General features: G+C 41.1%; 1 protein-coding gene across 1 annotated transcript in view; it reads right to left on the bottom strand.

The window, feature by feature from the left end:
- DUSP27 (dual specificity phosphatase 27, atypical) overlaps window positions 1-21,242 on the bottom strand; it is a 37,646-nt gene extending 16,404 nt beyond the window's left edge. Inside the window, exons 1-2 of the mRNA XM_033197021.1 lie at window positions 21,099-21,242; window positions 20,342-20,467 (exon numbers count right to left, since the gene is read on the bottom strand). Coding sequence (XP_033052912.1) covers window positions 20,342-20,451 — 110 coding nt within the window. The 5' untranslated portion in view covers window positions 20,452-20,467; window positions 21,099-21,242. The remainder of the gene's footprint in view (window positions 1-20,341; window positions 20,468-21,098) is intronic.
- Between the last annotated feature and the right edge of the window lie 555 nt (window positions 21,243-21,797).

Genomic DNA, 21,797 nt, shown 5'->3' with positions numbered 1-21,797 from the left:
TCAGATGAGCTTTGGGTCATTTTCTTTTGTCTGCTTAGTCTTTCCTTTAGGCCTAGAGAGGGAGGATTTTAATGGATACCATTTGTGAGTGCCTTCTATGAATTTAATTCTGACAAACCCTCCACAAATGTATTATTTTTATTCCTGCATTACAGATGAGAAAACTGTGGCTCAGAAAGATTAAGAAAATTGTCCAAGGCAGTCAGTAAATGGCAGAGCTAAGTTGAGAACATAGGGGAGTCCTGCTGTAGGTCCAGTGTTCTCTACACAATACACAGATACCATTTAGATTAGAACAGGGAGGTGGATTGGTTGGTGGAAGCAACCCCAGCTGGATTCCCAGACTCAATGCAGACTTTGACAGCTAAGAAATGCTTATTGGAAGCCTAGATGCATGGATGAATTATGCTGAGTAAAGTTGAGTTGAGCAGAATCCAGATGAGCTGAACAAAGCTGACTTGAGCTGAGACAAGTTGAGATTGAATTAAGTTGAACTGATTAGCAGAACAATTCTCTTGTGCATCCACAACACGAGTCCACCCTAGGGAGAATGGTGTGCTCAGTGTCAGCAAGACCAATGCTCTTGCCAGGAGAAAGAAGTAGCCTGGAACTCTACCCAGGACATGGCCAGAACTGCCTATGCCACCTCAAGGACAGCATGATGTGGCATCGTCATTCATAGTATCTGAGAGTTTTCTGATAGCAGTTGTTCCGGCTCATTCCTATTCGAGCACCAAGTACTCCTGTGACCAAAAATGCATTTTCAAATATGCATGACTGGGGAATGGGAGTGGATTAAGGGTGAGCTTTGTTCACTAGAGGCTGCATGGGCAGGTCTGGCCATATCCTGAGTAGATTCACAGGCTACTCCTTTCTCCTGGCAAGGTTATTTCCTTCTCCATGGCCTGGCTGACACTGGGCACAGCATTCTCCTGAAGTTAGACAACAATTTGTGGATGGTTACTACAAAATAATTGTTCTGCTAATCAACTCATTTTTTTATATTTCAATAGGTTTTTGGGGAACAGGTGGTGTCTGGTTACATGGACATGTTCTTTAGTGGTGATTTCTGAGAGTTTCGTGCACCGATCACCAGAGCAGTGTACACTGTATCCAATGTGTAATTTTCTATCCCTCACCCCCTCCCATCCTTCCCCCCAAGTCCCCAAAGTCCTTTGTATCATTCTTATGCCTTTGCCTCCTCATATCTTAGTCCCTACTTATAAGTGAAAACATACAATGTTTGGTTTTCCATTCCTGAGTTACTTCACTTACAATAATGGTCTCCAATTCTATCCAGGTTGCTGCAAATGCCATTATTTTAGACCGTTTTTTGCCTGAGTATTATTCCATAGCATATATATGTGTGTATGTGTGTGTGTGTATATATATGTATGTATATGTGTATGTATGTATGTGTGTGTATGTGTGTGTATATATATATGCACCACATGTTCTTTATCCACTTGTCGATTGATGGGCATTTGGGCTGGTTCCATGTTTTCACAATTGCGAATTGTGCTGCTATAAACATACGCATGCAAGTCTTTTTCACATAATGACTTCTTTTCCTCTGGGTAGATAGTCAGGAGTGGGATTGCTACCAAATGGTAGATCTACTTTAGTTCTTAAGGAACCTCCCTACTGTTTTCAATAGTGGTTGTACTAGTTTACATTCCCACAAGCAGTGTAAAGTGTTCCCTTTATACCACATCCATGCCAACATCTACTATCTTTTGATTTTTAAATTATGGCCATTCTTGCAGGAGTCAGGTAGTATCACGTTGTGGTTTGATTTACATTTCCCCGATAATTAGTGATGTTGAGCATTTTTAAATATGTTTGTTGTTAACTACAGTGTATCTTCTTTTGAGAATTGTCTATTCATGTCCTTAACCCACTTTTTGACAGAATTGTTTTTTTTTTTTTTCCTTGTTGATTTGTTTGAGTTCCTTGTAAAATCTGGATATTAGCCCTTTGTTGGATGCATGGTTTGCAAAGATTTTCTCCCACTCTGTGGGTTGTCTGTTGACTCTGCTGATTATTTCTTTTGCTGTGCAGAAGCTTTTTAGTTTAATTAAGTCCCATTTATTTATCTTTGTTTTTGTTGCATTTGCTTTTGGGTTATTGATCATGAAGTCTTTGCCTAAGCCAATGCCTAGAAGGGTTTTTCTGATGTAATCTTCTAGAATTTTTATGGTTTCAGGTCTTAGATTTAAGTCTTTGATCCATCTTGAGTTAATTTTTGTATAAGGTGAGAGATGAGGATCCAGTTTCATTCTTCTACATGTAGCTTGCCAACTGTCCCAGCACCATTTGTTGAATATGGTGTCCTTCCCCCACTTTATGTTTTTATTTGCTGTGTTGAAGGTCAGTTGGCTGTAAGTATTTGACTTTATTTCTGGGTTCTCTATTCTGTTCCATTGGTCTATGTGCCTATTTTTATACCAGTACCATGCTGTTTTGGTGACTATAGTCTTATAATATAGTTTGAAGTCAGGTAATGTGATACTTCCAGATTTGTTCTTTTTGCTTAGTTTTGCTCTGGCTATGTAGGCTCTTTTTTGGTTCCATATTAATTTTAGAATTTTTTTTTTCCAGTTCTGTGAAGAATGATGATGGCATTTTGATGGGAATTTCACTGAATTTGTAGATTGGTTTTGGCAGTATGCTCATTTTTCACAATATTGATTCTACCCATCCATGCGCACGGGATGTGTTTCCATTGGTTTGTGTCATGTATGATTTCTTTCAACAGTGTTTTGTAACTTTACTTGTAGAGGTCTTTCACCTTCTTGGTAAGGCATCTTCCTAAGCATTTTTTTTTTTTCCAGCTATTTAAAAAACGGTTGAATTCTTGATTTGATTCTCAGCTTGTTCACTGTTGGCGTATAGCAGTGCTACTGATTTGTGTACATTGATTTTGTATCCTGAAAGTTTACTGAATTCATTTATCAGATGTAGGAGCTTTTTGGATGAATCTTTAGGTTTTTCTAGGTATATGAGCATATAATCAGTGAACAGTGACAGTTTGACTTCTTCGTTACAGATTTGCATTCCCTTATTTCTTTCTTTTGTCTGATTGCTCTGACTGGGACTTCCAGTACTATGTTGAATAGAAGAGGTGAAAGTGGGCATCTTTGTCTTGTTCCAGTTCTCAGGGGGCGATGCTTTCAACTTTTCCTTGCTTAGTATAATGTTGGTTGTGGGTTTGTCATAGATGACTTTTATTACCTTAAGGTATGTCCCTGCTATGCCAATATTGCTGAGGGTTTTAAGCATAAAGCAATGCTGAATTTTGTTAAATGCCTTTTCTGCATCTATTGAGATGATCATGTGATTTTTGTTTTTAATTCTGTTTATGCGGTGTATCACATTTATTGACTTGCAGATGTTAAACCATCCCTGCATCCCTGGTATAAAAGCTACTTAATCATGGTGGATTATCTTTTTAATATGCTGTTGGATTCAGTTAGATAGTATTTTGTTGAGGATTTTTGCCTCTATGTTCATCAGGGATGTTGGTCTGTAGTTTTCCTTTTTTGTTATGTCCTTTCCTGGTTTTGATATTTAGAGTGATACTGGCTTCATAGAATGATATAAGGAGGATTCCCTCTATCTTTTGGGATAGTTTCAATAAGATTAGTACCAATTCTTCTTTGAATGGTTGATAGAATTTAGCTGTGAACCCATTTGGGCCTGTACTTTTTATGTGTGTATGTGCAATGTTTTTATTACCAGTTTAATCTTGCTGCTTGTTATTGGTCTGTTTCAGAGTTTCTATCTCTTCCTAGTTTAATCTAGGAGGGCTTTGTATTTCCCGGAATTTATCCATCTCCTCTAAGTCTTCTAGTTAGTACATGTAAAGGTGTTCATAGTAGCCTTGAACAATCTTTTGTATTTCTGTGGTATCGGTTGTACTATCTCCCGTTTCATTCTAATTGAGTTTATTTGGCCCTTCTCTCTTCTTTTCTTGGTTAATCTCACTAATGATCTATCAATTTTGGTTTATCTTTTCAAATAACCAGTTTTTTGTTGCATTTATGTTCTGTATTTTTGTTTGTTGGTTGGTTTCAATTTCATTTAGTTCTGCTCTGGTCTTTGTTATTTCTTTTTTTCTGCTGGGTTTGGATTTGGTTTGTCTTGTTTCTCTAGTTCCTTAAGGTGTGACGTTTGATTGCCTATTTGTACTCATTCAGACTTGTTGATGAAGGCGTTCATTGCTATGAACTATCCTCTTAGCCCTGCTTTTGCTGTATCCTAGAGGCTTGAGGTTGTGTTACTATTATCATTCACTTCAAGTAATTTTTAAATTTCCATCTTGATTTCATTGTTGACCCAACGATCATTCAGGAACAGGTTATTTAATTTGCATGTATTTGCATGGTTTTGAGGGTTCCTTTTGGAGTTGATTTCCAACTTCATTCCGGTGTGGTCTGAGAAAGTACTTGATATAATTTCAATTTTCTTAAATTTGTTGATACTTGTTTTGTGGCCTATCATACAGTCTATCTTTGTGAATGTTCCATGTGTTGATGAATAAAATGTATATTCTGCAGTTGGTGGGTAGAATGTTCTGAAAATATCTAAGTCCATTTGATCTAGGGTATAGTTTAAGTCCATTGTTTCTTTGTTGACTTTCTGTCTTCATGATCTGTCTAGTGCTGTCAGTGGAGTACTGAAGTCCCCCACTATTATTGTGTTGCAGTCTATCTCATTTCTTAGGTCTATTAGTAATTGCTTTATAAACTTGGGAGTGCCAGTGTCAGGTGCATATATATTTAGGATTGTGATATTTTTCTGTTGGACTAGTTATTTTATCATTATATAATGTCCCTCTTTGTCTTTTTCAACTGTTGTTGTTTTAAGGTCTGTTTTGTCTGATATAAGAATAGCTACTGCTGCCGGGCGTGGTGGCTCAAGCCTGTAATCCCAGCACTTTGGGAGGCCGAGACGGGCGGATCACGAGGTCAGGAGATCGAGACCATCCTGGCTAACATGGTGAAACCCCGTCTCTACTAAAAAATACAAAAAACTAGCTGGGCGACATGGCGGGCGCCTGTAGTCCCAGCTGCTTGGGAGGCTGAGGCAGGAGAATGGCGTAAACCCAGGAGGCGGAGCTTGCAGTGAGCTGAGACCCGGCCACTGCACTCCAGCCTGGGCGGCAGAGCGAGACTCCGTCTCAAAAAAAAAAAAAAAAAAAAAAAAAAAAAAGAATAGCTACTGCTGCTTGCTTTTGGTGTCCAGTTGCATGGGATATCTTTTTCCACTCCTTTGCCTTAAGTTTATGTGAGTCCTTATGTGTTACGTAAGTCTCCTGAAGACAGAAGATACTTGGTTGGTGAATTCTTATCCATTCTGCCATTCTGTGTCTTTTAAGTGGAGCATTTAGGCCAGTTACATTCAACGTTCCTGTTGAGATGTGAGATACTATTCTATTCATCATGCTGATTGTTGCCCGAATACCTTTTTTTTATTGTGTTATTGTGTTATAGGCCTTGTGAGATTTATGCTTTAAATAAGTTCATTTTGGTGTATTTTGAGGTTTTGTTTCAAGATTTAGAACCCCTTATAACAGTTCTTGTAGTGCTGGCTTGGTAGTGGCAAATTCTCTCAGCATTTGTTTGTCTGAAAAATACTATCTCTCCTTCATTTATGAAGCTTAGTTTTGCTGGATACAAAATTCTTGTCTAATAATTATTTTATTTAAGGACATTAAAGATAGGAACCCTATCCGTTCTAGATTGTAGTGTTTCAGCTGAGAAATCTGCTGTTACTCTCATAGATTTTCCTTTATAATTTATTTGATGCTTTTGCCTCACAGCTCTTAATATTCTTTCCTTTGTCTTGACTTTAGATAACCAGATGACTATATACCTAGATGATAATCTTTTTGCAATGAATTTCCTGGGAGTTCTTTGAGCTTCTTGTATTTGAATGTCTAGATCTCTAGAAAGGCCAGGGAAGTTCTCCTTGATTATTCCCTCAAATAAGCTTTCCAAACTTTTAGATTTCTCTTCTTCCTCAGGAACGCCAATTATTCTCAGGTTTGGTCATTTAACATAACTCTAAACTTCTTGGAGGCTTTGTTCATCTTTCAAAAATTCTTTTTTCTTTGTCTTTGTTGGATTGGGTTAATTTGAAAACCTTGTGTTAGGAAAACATAAAGGAAGAGAGCAGTGGAGAGAAAGCAACTCAATGGCCAAACAGGTTTATTCACAGGAATAAGCCTGCAAGGGGTCTCAGTCAGGAGTCTGGTTGAGACCCTGACAGCTTAAAGCTGAGGTTTTTATAATAAAGTTTCTGCAGGAGAGGGGTTGGGGAAGTGCTGGCAGGTTGGAACTGTAAGGGGCTGGGGAAGGATGTGGTAAGGGCCAGTCAGACTTTGTTGTGGTCAGGGTTGTTATGCTCTGTTAAAGGTATGGGTGAGGTTGACATTTACTTTGCTTCTGGGAACACTGTCACCAAGGCAGAAAACACAATCACCAAGGTAGAAAAATGGCATCACTACTGTTAATTCTCTCACCTTGTCTTTGCGCCCTTAAGGTCTTTCTTCTACTTGTTTGATTCTGTTGTTGAAATATTCCAGTGTATTTTGTATTTCCCTAGGTGTGTCTTTCATTTCCAGAAGTTGTGATTTTTTTTTTATTGATGCTATCTATTTTTTCTGGAGTTTGTTTTGTTCATATCTTGTATTATTTTTAAAATTTCTTTAAGTTGATTTTCACCTTTCTCTGGTGCCTCCTTGAGTTGTTGAATAATCGACCCTCTGAATTCTTTTTCTGGCAATACAGAGATTTCTTCTTGGTTTTGGATTCATTGCTGGTGAGCTAATGTGATCTTTTGGGGGTGTTAAAGAACTATGCTTTGTCATATCGCCAGAATTGTTTCTCTGGTTCCTTCTCATTTGGCTAGACTATGTCAGCGGAAAGACCTGGAGCTCAAGGGCTACTATTCAGATTCTTTTGTCTCATGTGATGCTCTCTTGATGTGGTGCTCTCCTCCTTCCACTAGAGATGGGGCTTCCTGAGAGCTGGACTACAGTGACTGTTATTGCTCTTCTGGGTCTAGCCACCCAGTGGAGCTACCAGGGCTTCAGGCTTGTACTGGGGAGTGTCTACAAAGAATCCTGTGATGTGATCCGCCTTCCGGTCTCTCAGTCATGGATACCAGTACCTGCTCCGGTGGAGGTAGCAGAGGAGTGAAATGGACTCTGTGAGCGTCCTTGGTTATAGTTTTGTTTAGTGCACTGGTTTTCTCAAATGCTGGTTATGGTAGCAGTAAAGTTGTCATGTGGACAGACTCAGGACCTCTGGTTATCCAGGATGTTACAGGTGGTAGAATTAGCTGTTGTTTTCTCCTTTCTTGGAGCAGCATTGTTCTTTTATGAGTTGTTGTAATGGCTTGAGCTGGTTGACCTCCAGCCAGGAGGTGGCACCTTCAGGAAAGCAACAGCTGCAGGGGGGAAACAAACTTGTCCTAAGGTCTCCTGGATAAATATTCAGGTTTCTCAGGTGAAGGGTGAGGCCATAGAGCTTTCAAGAGATTATGTCTTTTGTCTTTGGCTACCAGGGCATGTGGAGAAAGACCATAAAGTGGGGGTAGGTTTAGGTGTGTCTGAGCTCAGACTCTCCTCAGACGGGGCTTGCTGTGGCTGCTGTCGGGGTGTGGTTCTTAGGCCAATGGAATTATGTTCCCAGGGGGATTGTGGTTGCCTCTGCTGCATCATACAGGTTGCCAGGGAAGTGGGGGTAAACCTGGCAGTGGGCACCTCACCCAGTTCCCACACAGCCAGCAAGGCCAGTCTCATTTTCACTATGCCCCACCAACAGCACTGAGTTTATATTTAGGCAGCCGGTAAGCAGGGATGAGATTTTGCCCCAGGCTACAGACCTCCCTAAGGAAAAAGCAAGCAGAGCTTTTAGGCCCCGCCACTACTCCCCTGTGGTGGCTTCTGTGCTCTTGTTTGCACTTCCTGTTTGCCATTCCCCCATCCCCATTCTGCCTTGGACAATTTACACTTGGTTGAAATTATTACAAAGTTCAGCTGGAAGTTTCCTTTTCCCTGTGGTCCTTCCCCAATACCCCTGGCTGCCGTCCCCAAGGATGCCTGTAAGATAAAGTCAAAAATGGCTTCCCTGGGGACTGGGAGTGTTTACAGGGCTCTTCCTGCTGCTGCTTCTACTTTTATGTTTCTCAGCTCTCTAAATTCATTTCACCTCTAGGAATGGTTGAATCAGGCCACTCCAGCTGATGCCCATATGAAACAGATAAACTGCCCAGTCAAGTCCTGTCCAAATTCCTGACCCACAAAAAGGGGAGCAAAATAAAATTATTGTCTTTAGTCACTAAGTTTTGGGATAATTTGTTAAGTCCCAGTAGATCACAGGAACAGTGCTATTCCAAGGGCCAAGAAGCAAGTTTTAAGCAAATGCGTAGGCACTCTTCTCCTCAACAGTGATACACAACCTAATAAATATCAGTGACTGAGCCAAATATTTTGTGGATGGGAAGCAACAACAAAATCATGCCAATATGGTAGAGCAAACCCTGCCTCTATACCAGACCTGGTGGACATTCTGAGCTGCAGGGGTTCGGGACAGCTAGCTTTCATATATCAACATTTCATAAAACTAGAATCAAAGCCCCAGATTTGACGTAAATGTGAGCAGTCATATTTTCCATTTCAACAATATTTATTAACGGAGTTTCATTATTTTTCAGTAATTAACACTATACTCATGAATAAAACATTAATCATTTTATTTATTAAGGGTCGGTATTATGTAAAATGAGGTTTGGGGCAAAACCAAACCAAACAGATCCATGCTGAGAATTATTGTATTACTGTAGGGATTACAAGGGCTTCTTACTTGCACAGCACCACATTTCTTCTACTTGGTCAGTTTTCTTTGTTCCTTTACATCCCAAAGAGGCTTTCTCACATTGTAATCAGTATTCCAAGCAACTGACACAGACTGAAAGTAGACATAGGAGGTGCCCTCACCTGTCAGGTGTGCAGAAAGGCCTTGCAAGGAACTCAGCAGGTGGGATTGCCAGGATCCTGGCCTGGGATTATCCATCCGGGAGCCCTCCATCCTGCCGTTTTCCCTAAACAACGTTGACTTTAAATTGTGAGCATTTGGTTTTAAATAACAAATACTGAGAATCAAGAATCCGTCCTAAATATACCTACACTCTGAGACTGTGGGTTTGATAGGGGAAATTTTGAAAAGAGAAATCACTGTGAAACATCTTTCCTTTTTATGGGTGGTAAAGATTGAAGTTCGGCTAATGAGTCGGCAAGCCTGAGAAATCATACGTGAAGAGCCTACCCAGTACGCTCTTGAGAAGCTGGCAGCTTTGTAATTGAGAAAAGAGAGGGGATTCAGAACAGATTTCCTCCCCCGCCCCACGATGTTTCTCTCTTTGGCTGCTGATGCTAAAATGTGAGCAACTTTCACCTCTGCTCCGTATTACCCAGTGTGGAATGTAGGATGTAGATTACAAATGCTTTTATGAGTCAGCCGCTGTGAGGGGAGATGTAAACCTAATAGTCATAAAACTGTTTGCCACAGACACAATTTATTAAGTCTAATAAAGAAAGGTGTGGGGACAATACCTAAAACGGGTGCTTGTTTTCCACAGAGAAGGAGGACTGCAGAAATAGAAAAGAAGAAGGAGGGAGAGACCTGAACAACTGGCCCTGTTTATATTTGCAAGGTCAGTGAGATGGCAGCCCTAGAGGTTTTGATTTATGACTATGTCTGTGTCCCAACCGGCATACCTGAGATGGAGTGAGATGACACTCACACCCTGATTAGAAAGCAGTGAGGGCTGGCTGTTCAAGAAAGACAGGCGGGGAAAGAAAGGATCTAGGATCAATACATACCTCATCATAGGATCAGGAAGCAGCTGCTAAAAAGCCTTGAGGCTGAATTGAAGGAGGAACAATAAAGGGGAGTTTGATGGACTTCCTAACCAAGAGCAGGAGAGTGGTGCAGCTTGCTTTAGACCTGCACTTTTCAAAATTGCAGACTGACCAATCTGTGTATCATAAAATCAATTCAATGGGTTGTGCTCAGCATCTGGGACAGAAAGAAAAAAGGAAACAGAAAAAGGAAGGAAGGAAGGAAAGAAGGAAGGAAGGGAGGGAAGGAAGGAAGGAAAAGAGGAAGAAAGGGAGGGAGGGGAAAGAAAGGGAATAGCACCACCCATTGTAAGGATAAGTGTAGTTTTGTGAACTTTTTAAAATTTATATATACATGTATGTATCTCTGAGTTGAGCTGTAAATGGTATTGTCATACTGCAGATTGCAGTCAGCAAAATTTGAAAGCCATTGCTTTAAACTAGTTGCCTGATATCCAGACATGGAATGCAGTGGAACTGGGGTCCTTCAGTCCAGACTTCCCTATAGCTGATCACTTCCTGTCAAGGAGTCCCTCGGAAGTGGAATGGAGGTAGAGGCCCAGGAGGAGGCGTCTTTCTCGATTTGGCTTTTGCAAAAAAGGACAAGGTTTCTGTAAGTGTTCAGTGACTTCAGAGAAAATGACCACGCACAGGCAAAATTCAGGCTCTAAGGAAGAAAAGAAGTCAGTAAACTAAAGAAAATCAATTTTTAGAAAGCCGCTTCCAACAGGCTTAGTGAAAGAGCCGAGGTGGAGAAATTTTCACTGAAAAAGACATGTAAAGGAGAAAGGATGGACAGGAGGAGCCATTTCCCAAAAAAACACAATGAAAACACCGAGAAATTACACTTCATGCCCCTATCTCCTACCCTACACATCACAGATGCTTGCTCACCACAGGAAGGGAAAGGAGAGCACAGTTAAGGAAATTCACTGAAGGTCAAGGGAACCAGTGCCACCGTGAGAGGAAGCCTGATCAGGCCTTACCAAACAGTTCTAAAAAACTGCAAAGTCTTGAAAAGTTCAGCTCTAAAAGCCAAAGCAAGAAATGGATTTTGACCTGAAAAGATATAAAGTAGAGTCGAAAAACATTCTTCAAATCAAGAACAAGAGAATGATAAAAATGTCTTTACTCCTTTAGTTGGAAAGGAAGAGAAAACTGATGATAATAGCTAAGAAGGAAGAGACGGGGCAGAGGTTGGTTTGCATTACAAGCACACTTACTTCTTAGGCTGTATTTATTTAGGTGACTGCGAAGGTCTGGCAGAGACTATAGGTAAGGGAGAGGTCCCCACCAAGCTGCCCCACAGACAGGAGGTTTTAAATTTTAGTGTCAACTCATGAATCACTTAGGGAAATTTGCCTAACTATGAGATGGATGAATCTCTAACCGCCCATTTTCTTCCAGAGAGTGACTCATAGTGGCTAGGTTTGAATTTAAGCTGTTTGAAGTTAGTGCCTAACTCAGGCAAAAACGAAGATTTGATACCCCATTCATTGTCTACACCCCTTTCTCAGGTTCTTAATTCACCCTAGCATGAGGTTTACAGATGAGACTTGAAATGTTAAGACTCCCTGCCAGGACAGCAAGCAGGCTACATCCCTGCTAATTTTGGTTGGTTGCTAGTGACTGGAGCACTGGGTGAAGTTTTACAAGACTCTGTTCTAGTTCCACAGGAAAGAGTAGAATTATGTTTGCTAGGGGCTGGATATAGGGCTGTAGTGAGTTAAACGTTGGTCCTCCAAAATGGTATATCTTCCAAAACCTGGGAATGTAATCTTTTTTGAAAAAAGGATCATTGCAGGCATAATTAAGGTAAAGCTTTTGAGATGAGATAACCTTAAATTAGGATTGACTCTAAAGCCAGTGGCAAGTGTCCTTAGAAGAGAAGAGAATACAGAGCAGAAGGCCTTTTGAAGACTGGAATTATGCTGCCACAATGCAAGAAACGCCCGTAGCCAACAGAAACGAGCAAGAGACAAGGAAGGAATCTTCCTTAGAGTCTTCGGAGGCTGTGTGGCTCTGTCACCACCTTGATTTCAGACTTCTGGCTTCCAAAATGTGAGAAAATAAATTTCTCTTGTTTCTAAGCTGCCCAGTTTGCAGTAATTTGCTGTGGCAGCCCTAGGAAACTAGTACAAGAACTAAGAGTCCGTTGGTGAGGTATTTGCTGACTTGGTGCATAATTTAACTTAAAGACTTGAAATTTAACTTAAAGACTCAAACCTTTACCTGAAGTCATAAAACCAGAAGGATGGAATTTCAGGCACTTATCAAGTACAAGGAGGACTATTCAGGACAGGGACAAATATCAGTAAGTGATACTCTGCTTCTTAGAATACAGGATTTGCTCATAGCAGAATTAGAGAAGCATGATGTCTTAACCAGTGTGTGTGGGACTCTGGCTAAATAAAAATTTCTTGACATGATGAGTTACTGAAAAAATTTTGTTGTCAGATATCTTTCTCTGGAAGGAAAAAGGAAGAGAACCACCATTTATCAAATATCTAGTATACCTTTATATATGTTGTATTATTTATTCTCTACTACTGAGTAAAACTGGTATTCGGATTTTTTTTTTTTTTTTTTTTTTTTTTTTTTTTTGAGACGGAGTCTTGCTCTGTCACCCAGGCTGGAGTGCAGTGGCCGGATCTCAGCTCACTGCAAGCTCCGCCTCCCGGGTTCCCGCCATTCTCCCGCCTCAGCCTCCGGAGTAGCTGGGACTACAGGCGCCCGCCACCTCGCCCGGCTAGTTTTTTGTATTTTTTGTAGAGACGGGGTTTCACCGTGTTAGCCAGGATGGTCTCGATCTCCTGACCTCGTGATCCACCCGTCTCGGCCTCCCAAAGTGCTGGGATTACAGGCTTGAGCCACCGCGCCCGGCCCAGATTTTTTTGATTACGTAATTTAAGCAAGCTTTCAAGGGTTTATAAGTAGGAGGGCAGATCTGACCTCAATTTTGGTCTCCACTACACCACTTAATTTCTTTCCACAGTACCATACTGCCTCCTAAAAGAGGGTTTTATTAATTATATATATATACTTTTTAAAAAACAGCTTTATTATTGATATACAAAATGCACAAATTTAAAATATATAAACTGGTAAGATTTGACATATGTATACATCTGTGAAGCGATCACTACACTCAAAATCACATCATCCCTTGTGCCCCTTTTTAAGCTCTCCCTCTCACCCCCTCCCTGCCCTATGCCCCCCCAGGCAACCATTAAACTGCTTTCTGCCACTATAGAGATGTATTTGCATTTTCTAGAGTTTTATATAAATGGAATAATATAGTGTGTACCCTTTTTTGTCTGACTTTCAAGCAGTGCAATTACTTTGAGATTCATCCATGTTGTTGTATGAATCAATAGCTCATTTCTTTTCATTGCTGTATAGTATTTCTACGCATAAATGTAACACAATGTGTTTATCCATTCACTTGTCAATGGACATCTAGGGTGTTTTTAGTTTTTTGGCTATTACAAATAAACCTGCTATGAACATTCATGTACAAGTCTTTGCATAGGCATAGGGTTTTCTTTTGTTTTGAGACAGACTCTTACTCTGTTGCCTAGGCTGAAGTGCAGTGGTGCAATCTTGGTTCACTGTAACCTCCACCTCTCTGGCTCAAGCGATTCTTTTGCCTCAGGCCAAGTTGCTGGGCTTACAGGTGCCCACCCACCACACCCAGCTAATTATTGTATTTTTAGTTAAGATGGGGTTTCACTCTGTTGGCCAGGCTGGCCTCAAACTCCTGACCTCAGGGGATCCACTTGCCTCAGCCTCCTAAAGTGCTGGGATTACAGACATGAGCCACTGCGCCTGGGAGACATAGACTTTCATTTTTCTTGAGTATATACCTAGGAGTAGAATGACAGGATCATGTAGATATAGGTGTGCATGTTTAGGTAAATGTATGTTTAATTTTATAAGAAACTGAAAAACTGTAAAATGGCTGGACTATTTTACATTCCCACCAGCAGTATAAGATTGTCCCAAGTACTCCACATTTTCCACCAACATTTGGTATGGTCAATCTTTTTAATTTCAGATATTTTAATAGGTATGTAATGGTAACTCATTGTGGTTTTAATTTGTGTGTCCCTAATGATTAAGGATTTTGAGTATTTTTTTCATGAGCTTATTTGCTATCCACGTATCTTTTTTGGTGACTATGTATTCAAATCATTTGTCTGCTTTTTAATTGAGTTGTTTGTTTCCTTATTAGTAGGTTGTGGAAGTTTTAAAAAATACATTCTAGATAGAAGTTCTTTATCAGATACGTAATTTACAAATATTTTCTCCAAGTCTGAGGTTCTGTTTTCATTTTTAAAAAACACTGTAGATTCATTCATCTGAACTGGTTTAGGTGTGGTTCTGTGTAGTAAAGTGGGATTGATTGGATGATAGCTCCAAAGCCTGTGCAACTGTAATAGTTTAGAGTTCAGATTTTATGAGGACATTGTGGGAAGAGATAGCCCATGAAATGTCACCATGTCACCACATGTTTGCCTTCCTTGAAAATTTCTGAAAAGGGCTAGATGATTTGGGGTAAGTTTCTAGAAATCAATTGCTGAGTAGTAGACACAAACCTAGAAGGGCATTAAAACCAATAGGATTCAGCAGCAGTCACTGCAAATCCAGATGACATTTGCTCTGGATGCAGGGCCATGTTTTAAGGAAGTTCAGTCCATTGCACAGGACAGTGGGTCTTTCAGGTTGAGCCTGTTTTTGCCCAGTAAGGGAGACTGGCTGCTGGAAGGGCTAAGAACTGAATGCCTTTGCTTCAATGCTTTTGTCTTGTGGTAGGCTAAGGTGGTGTAAAATTGGGAAACCAGCAGAATTAGTCTTCCCTGCCTCCTATTTCCCCTTTCGGTGACTCCCTTCACCCCTTCCCGCTTTGTGTCATATTTATTATTTGCCTTCCTCAGTCAACAATCTGAGAAGCTCAATCACTCCAAAGTGATAGGCAGTTAATAAAATACATATTCCCTAGGGCAATGCTATGGTTTGTCTTCACCAAAACTCATGCTGAGGCTTGGTCTCCAATGGGGTGGCATTGGAAGGCAGTGTTTCAAGAGGTGATTAAGTTGTTAGGAGAGATGAATGTTTTTCTCACGGGAGTGAGTTCTTGCTCTTGGGTGACTGGGTTAGTTACCAGGAGAGGGGGTTGTTATAAAGTGAGGCTGCCTCTTGCATTTGGTCTCTTTTGCACATGCCTGCTCTCCTCTCTCACATGCACTCATGCCATGTGATGCCATCTGCCATGTTATGAGCCAGCATGAGGCCCTTGCCAAATGTGGCCACTTGATGTTGGATTTTCCAGCCTCCAGAGCTATGAGCCAAATAAACCTCTATTCTGTGTACATTACTCAGTCTCAGGTATTCTGTTATAGCAATGGAAAACAGGCCAAGACAGGCAGTTTTTAAAATAAATATATATGCCAGACTTTATTTATCTAGCCTACTGCTAATTGGACAGTTCAACATGTTGTTTGTACATCTTATATTCTTAATGACTATTAGTTGCTAAACATTATAGTATTTATCTTCTGGTGCACATATGTAGTTGTTTTTGTTAAGTATTTATGAAGAGTGAGCCTGCTGGATCAGAGGACAACCATATGTTTAGCTTTAGTAGATACTGCAAAATAGTTCCAAAAGGTTGTACTAATTTACACTCTCACCAGCAATGAATGGGAGTTTTGATTGCTTCACATCTTCATATTTGCTATTGTTGGTCTTTAGTTTGAGATACTCTGGTGAGTATGTAGTAGTATTGAATTGCACTTTTAATTTGAATCTCTATTTTTTAATTTTTTAACTGATCTCTATCTTTATTCTTCTATGTTCAGATAACATGTTCTACATCATTTCAATCACTAAACATTTGTTGATATATGTATGGCCCAGTATATGATCTATTTTGGTAAATGCTCCATGTGTACATGACAAGAATATATATCCTGTAGTTGTTGGGTGCATGTTCTATAAATGCTAATTAGGTTAATTTTGTTTATTGCTTGATCCAACTACTCCTGATAATTTTTTGATATTCTTATTAAAAATTGTTCTTTTGATTTTTTAAAATTTTATAAGTTGCTGAGATAGTTTTTAAAAATATACATAGAGTTGAGGGAGATTGTGGCTTTTAATTTTTCATTCAGTTCTGTCAGTTTTTCGCCTTATATATTTTGAGGCTGTGTTATTAAACATAGAAATTGAAAATTATTTAATCTTTTTGGTGAATTGAACCTTTGATCATTATGAAATGTCTCTTTTGGTCTCTTTGTATCTAGTAATAATTACTTTAAAATCTGCTTCACTGGCTTGTTTTTGCTTACTTTACGATATCACCTTCATACTTCTCTGATGGAGTGATGAAGTCTATGGTGCCTCCCCTTGAAACTTCATGGACATTTGTGACAGCAGAGTACAGCAGAAGTGGTGTTATGTAACTCCTGAGGCTAGCTCATGAAAATTAATACACATCTATCTTATTCTCTTGGATGCAACTCTTGGAATTTAGCTACCATGCTTAGAGAAAGCCCAAAGTAGCCCACGTGGAAGGACCATCTTAGGTTTTCTGGCCAAAAGCCCAGGTAAATTTCAACATAAACTGCTAAACGTGAAGATGCCTCTGTGAGTCACCTCAGCCTTAAGTGATCTTCAGTCTTCAAATCTTTCTAGCTGAGGCCTTGGACATCCTCAAGCAAAGACAGGCTAACCCCACTGTGCCTCATCTAGGCTCCTGATTATGAACATAATAAAATGGTATTTTATGTCACTGAAATTTGAAGTTATGAGCAGCAGTAACTGGAAGAGTGTAGTATAATTTCTTTTATTCTTTGTTAACTTCTGTATATCCTTATTTTATTTTGTTTTATTTTATTTTTTGAGACAGGGCCTCACTTTGTCACCCAGGCTGGAATGCAGTGGCATGGTTATAACTCACTGCAGCCTTGAATTCCTGGGCTCAAGCAATCCTGTTGCCTCAGCTTCCTGAGTAGCTGAGGCTACAGGCACGGGCAACCATGCCTGGCTAATTTTTAAAAAAATGCTTGGGCAGGCGCAGTGGCTCACACCTGTAATCCCAGCACTTTGGGAGCTGAGGCAGACGGATCATGAGGTCAAGAGATTGAGACTATCCTGACCAACGTGGTGAAACCCCGTCTCTACTAAAAATACAAAAATTAGCTGGGTGGGGTGGTGTGTGCCTGTAGTCTCAGCTACTTTGGAGGCTGAGGCAGGAGACTCACTGGAACCCTGGAGGCAAAGGTTGCAGTGAGCCGAGATCGCACCACTGCACTCCAGCCTCGCGAAAGAGCAAGACTCTGTCTCAAAAAAAAAAAGAAAAAGTTTGCAGAGACAGGGTCTCACTATGTTGCCTAGTCTGGTCTCAAACTCCTGGCCTCAAGTAATCATCCTACCTCAGCCTCCCAAAGTGCTAGAATTATAGGCATGAGCTACCATGACAAGCCTATATCCTTATTTTTAAGGTGTGTCTCTGGTAAGCGCTATGTAGCCTTTTTAAAAAAATTGAGTCTGACAATCTTTGTCTTTTAGTTGGAGTATTTAGTCTATTTAAATTTAATGTAGTTATTCATATATTTGAGCTTAAATCTACCATCCTACTATTTTCTTATTTATTATTCTTTTTCTTTCTTTTTTTTTTAACCTGTAGTTTCTTATGGAAAAAGTTGTTCTTTTTCTGTATTCTTTTTCTCTACTTTCTTTTCTTCTTTTGGAATGATTATATTTTATTATTTTATCTTCCCTTCATTAGCTTGTTAGCTATACATTCTATTGCAAAACTTTCTAACAATTACACTACAAATTACAACATGCATCCTGGACTCTCCACCCATATTTACAGTTTCAGACAACCTACCAAGATAACTAACATTAAACTGAGACAAAAAGGCAAATGAATGAATCAGGATTGAAAACTGTATCTAGGAAATAATTTTGAGTGTGGTTAGTAACACATGGAGTTGTCTAATCTACATAGATCATAAACCTATTGAGTTTTTGAAAGGGTAGTATTTTCAAAGAAATCAGGAACTTCCAAAAGCTTTTGGGCAGCATAAGCCTTAAAACAGCCCCTGAGTCACCAAATTTTCATAAACAGGACACAGTCTGCAAAAGCTATACAGCCTTCAAGGAAGACATATCTTCAACGTGGTTATGGAGGATAATGGACAAGCAAGACAACTAGGAAGGCAGAGCTAGAGGTCAAAGAGAACAACAGACAAGGGTATTCCTCTCAGAGAGACAAATCAAGGTCAAATGTAGGAGGTTTCCTCACATCCTGGGTCAACATATTCATTATTCATATGACTGCAGTATTTCCTCTTCCTCCTTTTATAAAATGGTAGCTGTTTTTGGCAGTTATCCTGATCCGACCATAAGGTGTTGCATTCAGGCCTGAGGGAGAGAATGCACACCCATTGGAGAACCTAGCCTGGAACTATGTATGCAGCAGTTGGTGAGTGAGATTTTGAGTTGTCTCACTTGGGAGGCAGTAAACATGTTCTATAGGTGGGGAAAAAAGGTAACACGGATTGATTGACTAGAGGAGTACATTGTGGCTAAGACTGCTACTATCAACACACTCATTTCCTCATTTTCTTGGGCTCAGGGACCTTATTTCCCATCCTTCCTTGCAAGAAAGCATGGCCTTGCTGAGTTCTAGACAATGGAATATGAGTGAAAATGAAGTGGCCATTTTCAGGTCTGGACCATAAAACCTCCTGGGAAATTCTCCATGCTCATCTCCATTTTATGTGGATACTGATGAGCATTGTGACTTTAGAAGCCATGTTTAACGTGGTGAACCCTCAAGATAGAAGGAGTCTTAGTTCTTGAATCACTGCTCAGGTACTTGTTTTGGAATTTATTTGAGCAAGAAAGAAATGTCCTTTAGATATAATAGCTAACATTACCCTTAGCAATACATGAAACTGTCACCTATCCCAACCACACACAAAGCGACCTCTGCCTTATTGGGGGGTATATAAGAGAGGAGGACATATGTTAAATCTCTCAATCCTGACAGTTTTCCTAAGTGAGACCATAATGCTGAATTTTCTTTTTTTTTCTTTTCTTTTTTTTTTTTTTTGAGATGGAGTCTCACTCCTCTGTCACCCAGGCTGAAGTGCAGTGGCACGATCTCGGCTCACTGAAACCTCTGCCTCCCGGGTTCAAGTGATACACCTGCCTCAGCCTCCCGAGTAGCTGAGATTACAGGCACCTACCACCACACCTGGCTAAGTTTTGTATTTTTAGTAGAGATGGGGTTTCACTATATTGGCCAGGCTTTGGGCTCAATCTCCTGACCTCGTGATCCTCCCGCCTTGGACTCCCGACATAATGCTGAATTTTAAAGGAGAAGTCTCTAAGCTCCATTTGGGCGAAGTGCGCTGGCCCATGAGTGCTGAGCACCTGCCCTTGTTCCCATCTTACTCTACTGGGGAAGCCTTTTGAACCACAGGCGGGAGGAGCCAGCAAGACCCCAAGAGAATCGAAGAGAAGTGAAGTCAAGCAGAATGATAAATTCTTAGAGGGGAAGTTAATTTCAGATGTTTTAGTTAGTTATTTCCAACTAAAGGCTCAATCATTTAAGTTATTCTTCACGCCAATTTGGTGACAGAGATATAATTAAAAGTCAGGTCTCCTGTTACGATTTATGACAAAAGAAAATGGACAGGCACACACAGTATTGTTTTAGCAGGCAATTAAGCATGATATTTCTTTAATGTCTCTGGTTTGTCTTAAAACGTTATGCAGATTTTTTTCATTCTACATGATAACATAACGTCGGAGATTTTAATGTAAAAGAAAGCTTCAAATGACTTGTGGTAAAAAGAGGACTCTCCAGGAAGATGCCTCATGCCCCTTGGCATCTTGCCACTTGCCCCAGGCATGCACATCTCCCAGTTTAAAAGACACAGCTTGATTATGGAAAAAAAGTTATTTTAGTGCTAGGGAATGCTTCCATGGGCTTCTCCTCTCCTGATCCCTTTTCTTATAGTCTATGGCCTGTCATCCCCATACCAAGCCCCAGTCCTAGTGAATCAAGCACTGCCAAATTCCTACTCATCCTTTGAGGTTCGGGTCCATCATCATCTCTTCCAGCCAAGCCTCCTATGACCTTCCAAGTCCAGTTGTTCCCTTCCCTAGTGTCTAGTCCACCACATACTAGATCCTGGACATATTAAAACCTAGCACACACCTGCCACATTGCAATCAGTCTATTCGCATATTTACCTCTTCCAGAAAGTAGGACACATACAAGCACTCAATAATATTTGTTAAATGAGTGAACTGAGGTGATGGCTGCAGGCTCCCTGGAGCCAATGGCCCAACCTGTCCCTAGCCCTTCCCAGCTGTGGCTGTGAGGGTGGGAGGCGAGTGGTCACTTACTGGCTAGGGGAGGGGCTCCGGAGGTAGTGGGCCTGCACCGCCCGCACGTTGGCTTCGTCCTCCTCACTTGGGACTACCTGCTCCTCCTCTGGGTCCTTGCTGGTCGCCATGACAATCTGCCAACCTCTGAAAGTTTGGCAAGAAAAAGGCAGTTAGGGAATTAGGTTCCAGAGGTTTTGTCGGGGGATTAGGTGTGTTGGTGATGTCACCTCAGTGGAACTAGGAATAGGAAGGTCCCAGTGGGCAAAGGACCGACAAGGAAAAACCAGTCAGACCTGGCCCAGCCACTGTTACCGGGACACCAAGAAGTGCACCCTACCATATTAGGAGCCCACCTTGAAGTGACAATATGAAGTGCCAGTGTGGCTCCTTCCACAGCAAGGGAGCAGGCAGAGGAGCTAGCAGGTTACCTGAACTCAGCTCAAGAAGTTGAAGAACAACGACTTCCCTGGACCAGCAAGATTTTTCAGTTAAAATTATAGGGTGTGCATACACACACCCCCCTCACCTAGGCCCATGCGCACCCCTTTGTCTCTGCTGGGGAAGATGCAGCTGGCCTTCGGTGACTCTAACCAAGGCCACAGGAGGCAGGGCCTTTGGCTCAGGCGTCATCCTGGAGCCTGTTAAGGAACATGAAGTATACCAGCAGCTGGTCCCAGCCATCATGGCTGTGCCCTGACACTCAGGGCAGAGCTGCTACTCCTTGTATTATAAGTCCTGGGCTCACCAGGACTGACGAGGGGAGAAGGACACTCACCTCTAGCCTGCCTGGGTGTTCCCCACCAAGGGCGGAGGGGCCCACATGAAATGACCGAAGCTGAAGTTCCGGCCAGTGAGACAGGAACCAACCACCTCCTCTCTCCAGGGCTTCTTCTCCTAGGGGCAGGACAGCTGTTAACAGGAAACCTTAGCCACCCTCTAAATTTAGCCTCTGGCCCCATAGGCTGGCAGATCTCTGGGAGGAAGGAATGCAGGCTCCAGACCCAGGCCCCAAAGCAGTCCTCACTTAACTCTTTCCCTCCTGGCTGATTCTCCAGACACTGACATTTAGCAGCAGAATTGGAAGACCATTTGTGCTTGATAGATGGAGAACCTAAAAAACAGCTTTTCTCTGGGCTCTCTCTTCAAACTCTCTTGCCTGGGACCATCTATTCAAAGTTCTTCCAGAAGAGAGTCTAAATCCAAAGATATAGAAGAATAAAAAACTTACCACAGCCACATGTCAACCTCAGAGGCCTAAATAAAAGACCAGATATATAGAATGGAAAGGGTCCTCAACAGATAGATATTGGGAGAGCACTGTGGTACAATTAAAGAGTAGTCATTGTTTGCGATCAGAATTATATTTCTTTTGCTTTTTTTTTAGACAGGGTCACACTCTGTTGCCCTGGTGAGAGTGCAGTGGTGCCATCACAGCTCACTGTAGCCTCAACCTCTTGGGGTCAGGAAATCTTCC

The sequence above is a fragment of the Trachypithecus francoisi genome, unplaced genomic scaffold (genome assembly GCF_009764315.1).
Source record: "Trachypithecus francoisi isolate TF-2019V2 unplaced genomic scaffold, Tfra_2.0 Lachesis_group5, whole genome shotgun sequence".
In the NCBI taxonomy this organism is placed as follows: domain Eukaryota; kingdom Metazoa; phylum Chordata; class Mammalia; order Primates; family Cercopithecidae; genus Trachypithecus; species Trachypithecus francoisi.
The sequence above is the reverse complement of the archived record's forward strand: the minus strand, read 5'-3'. Positions and strand labels throughout refer to the sequence as shown.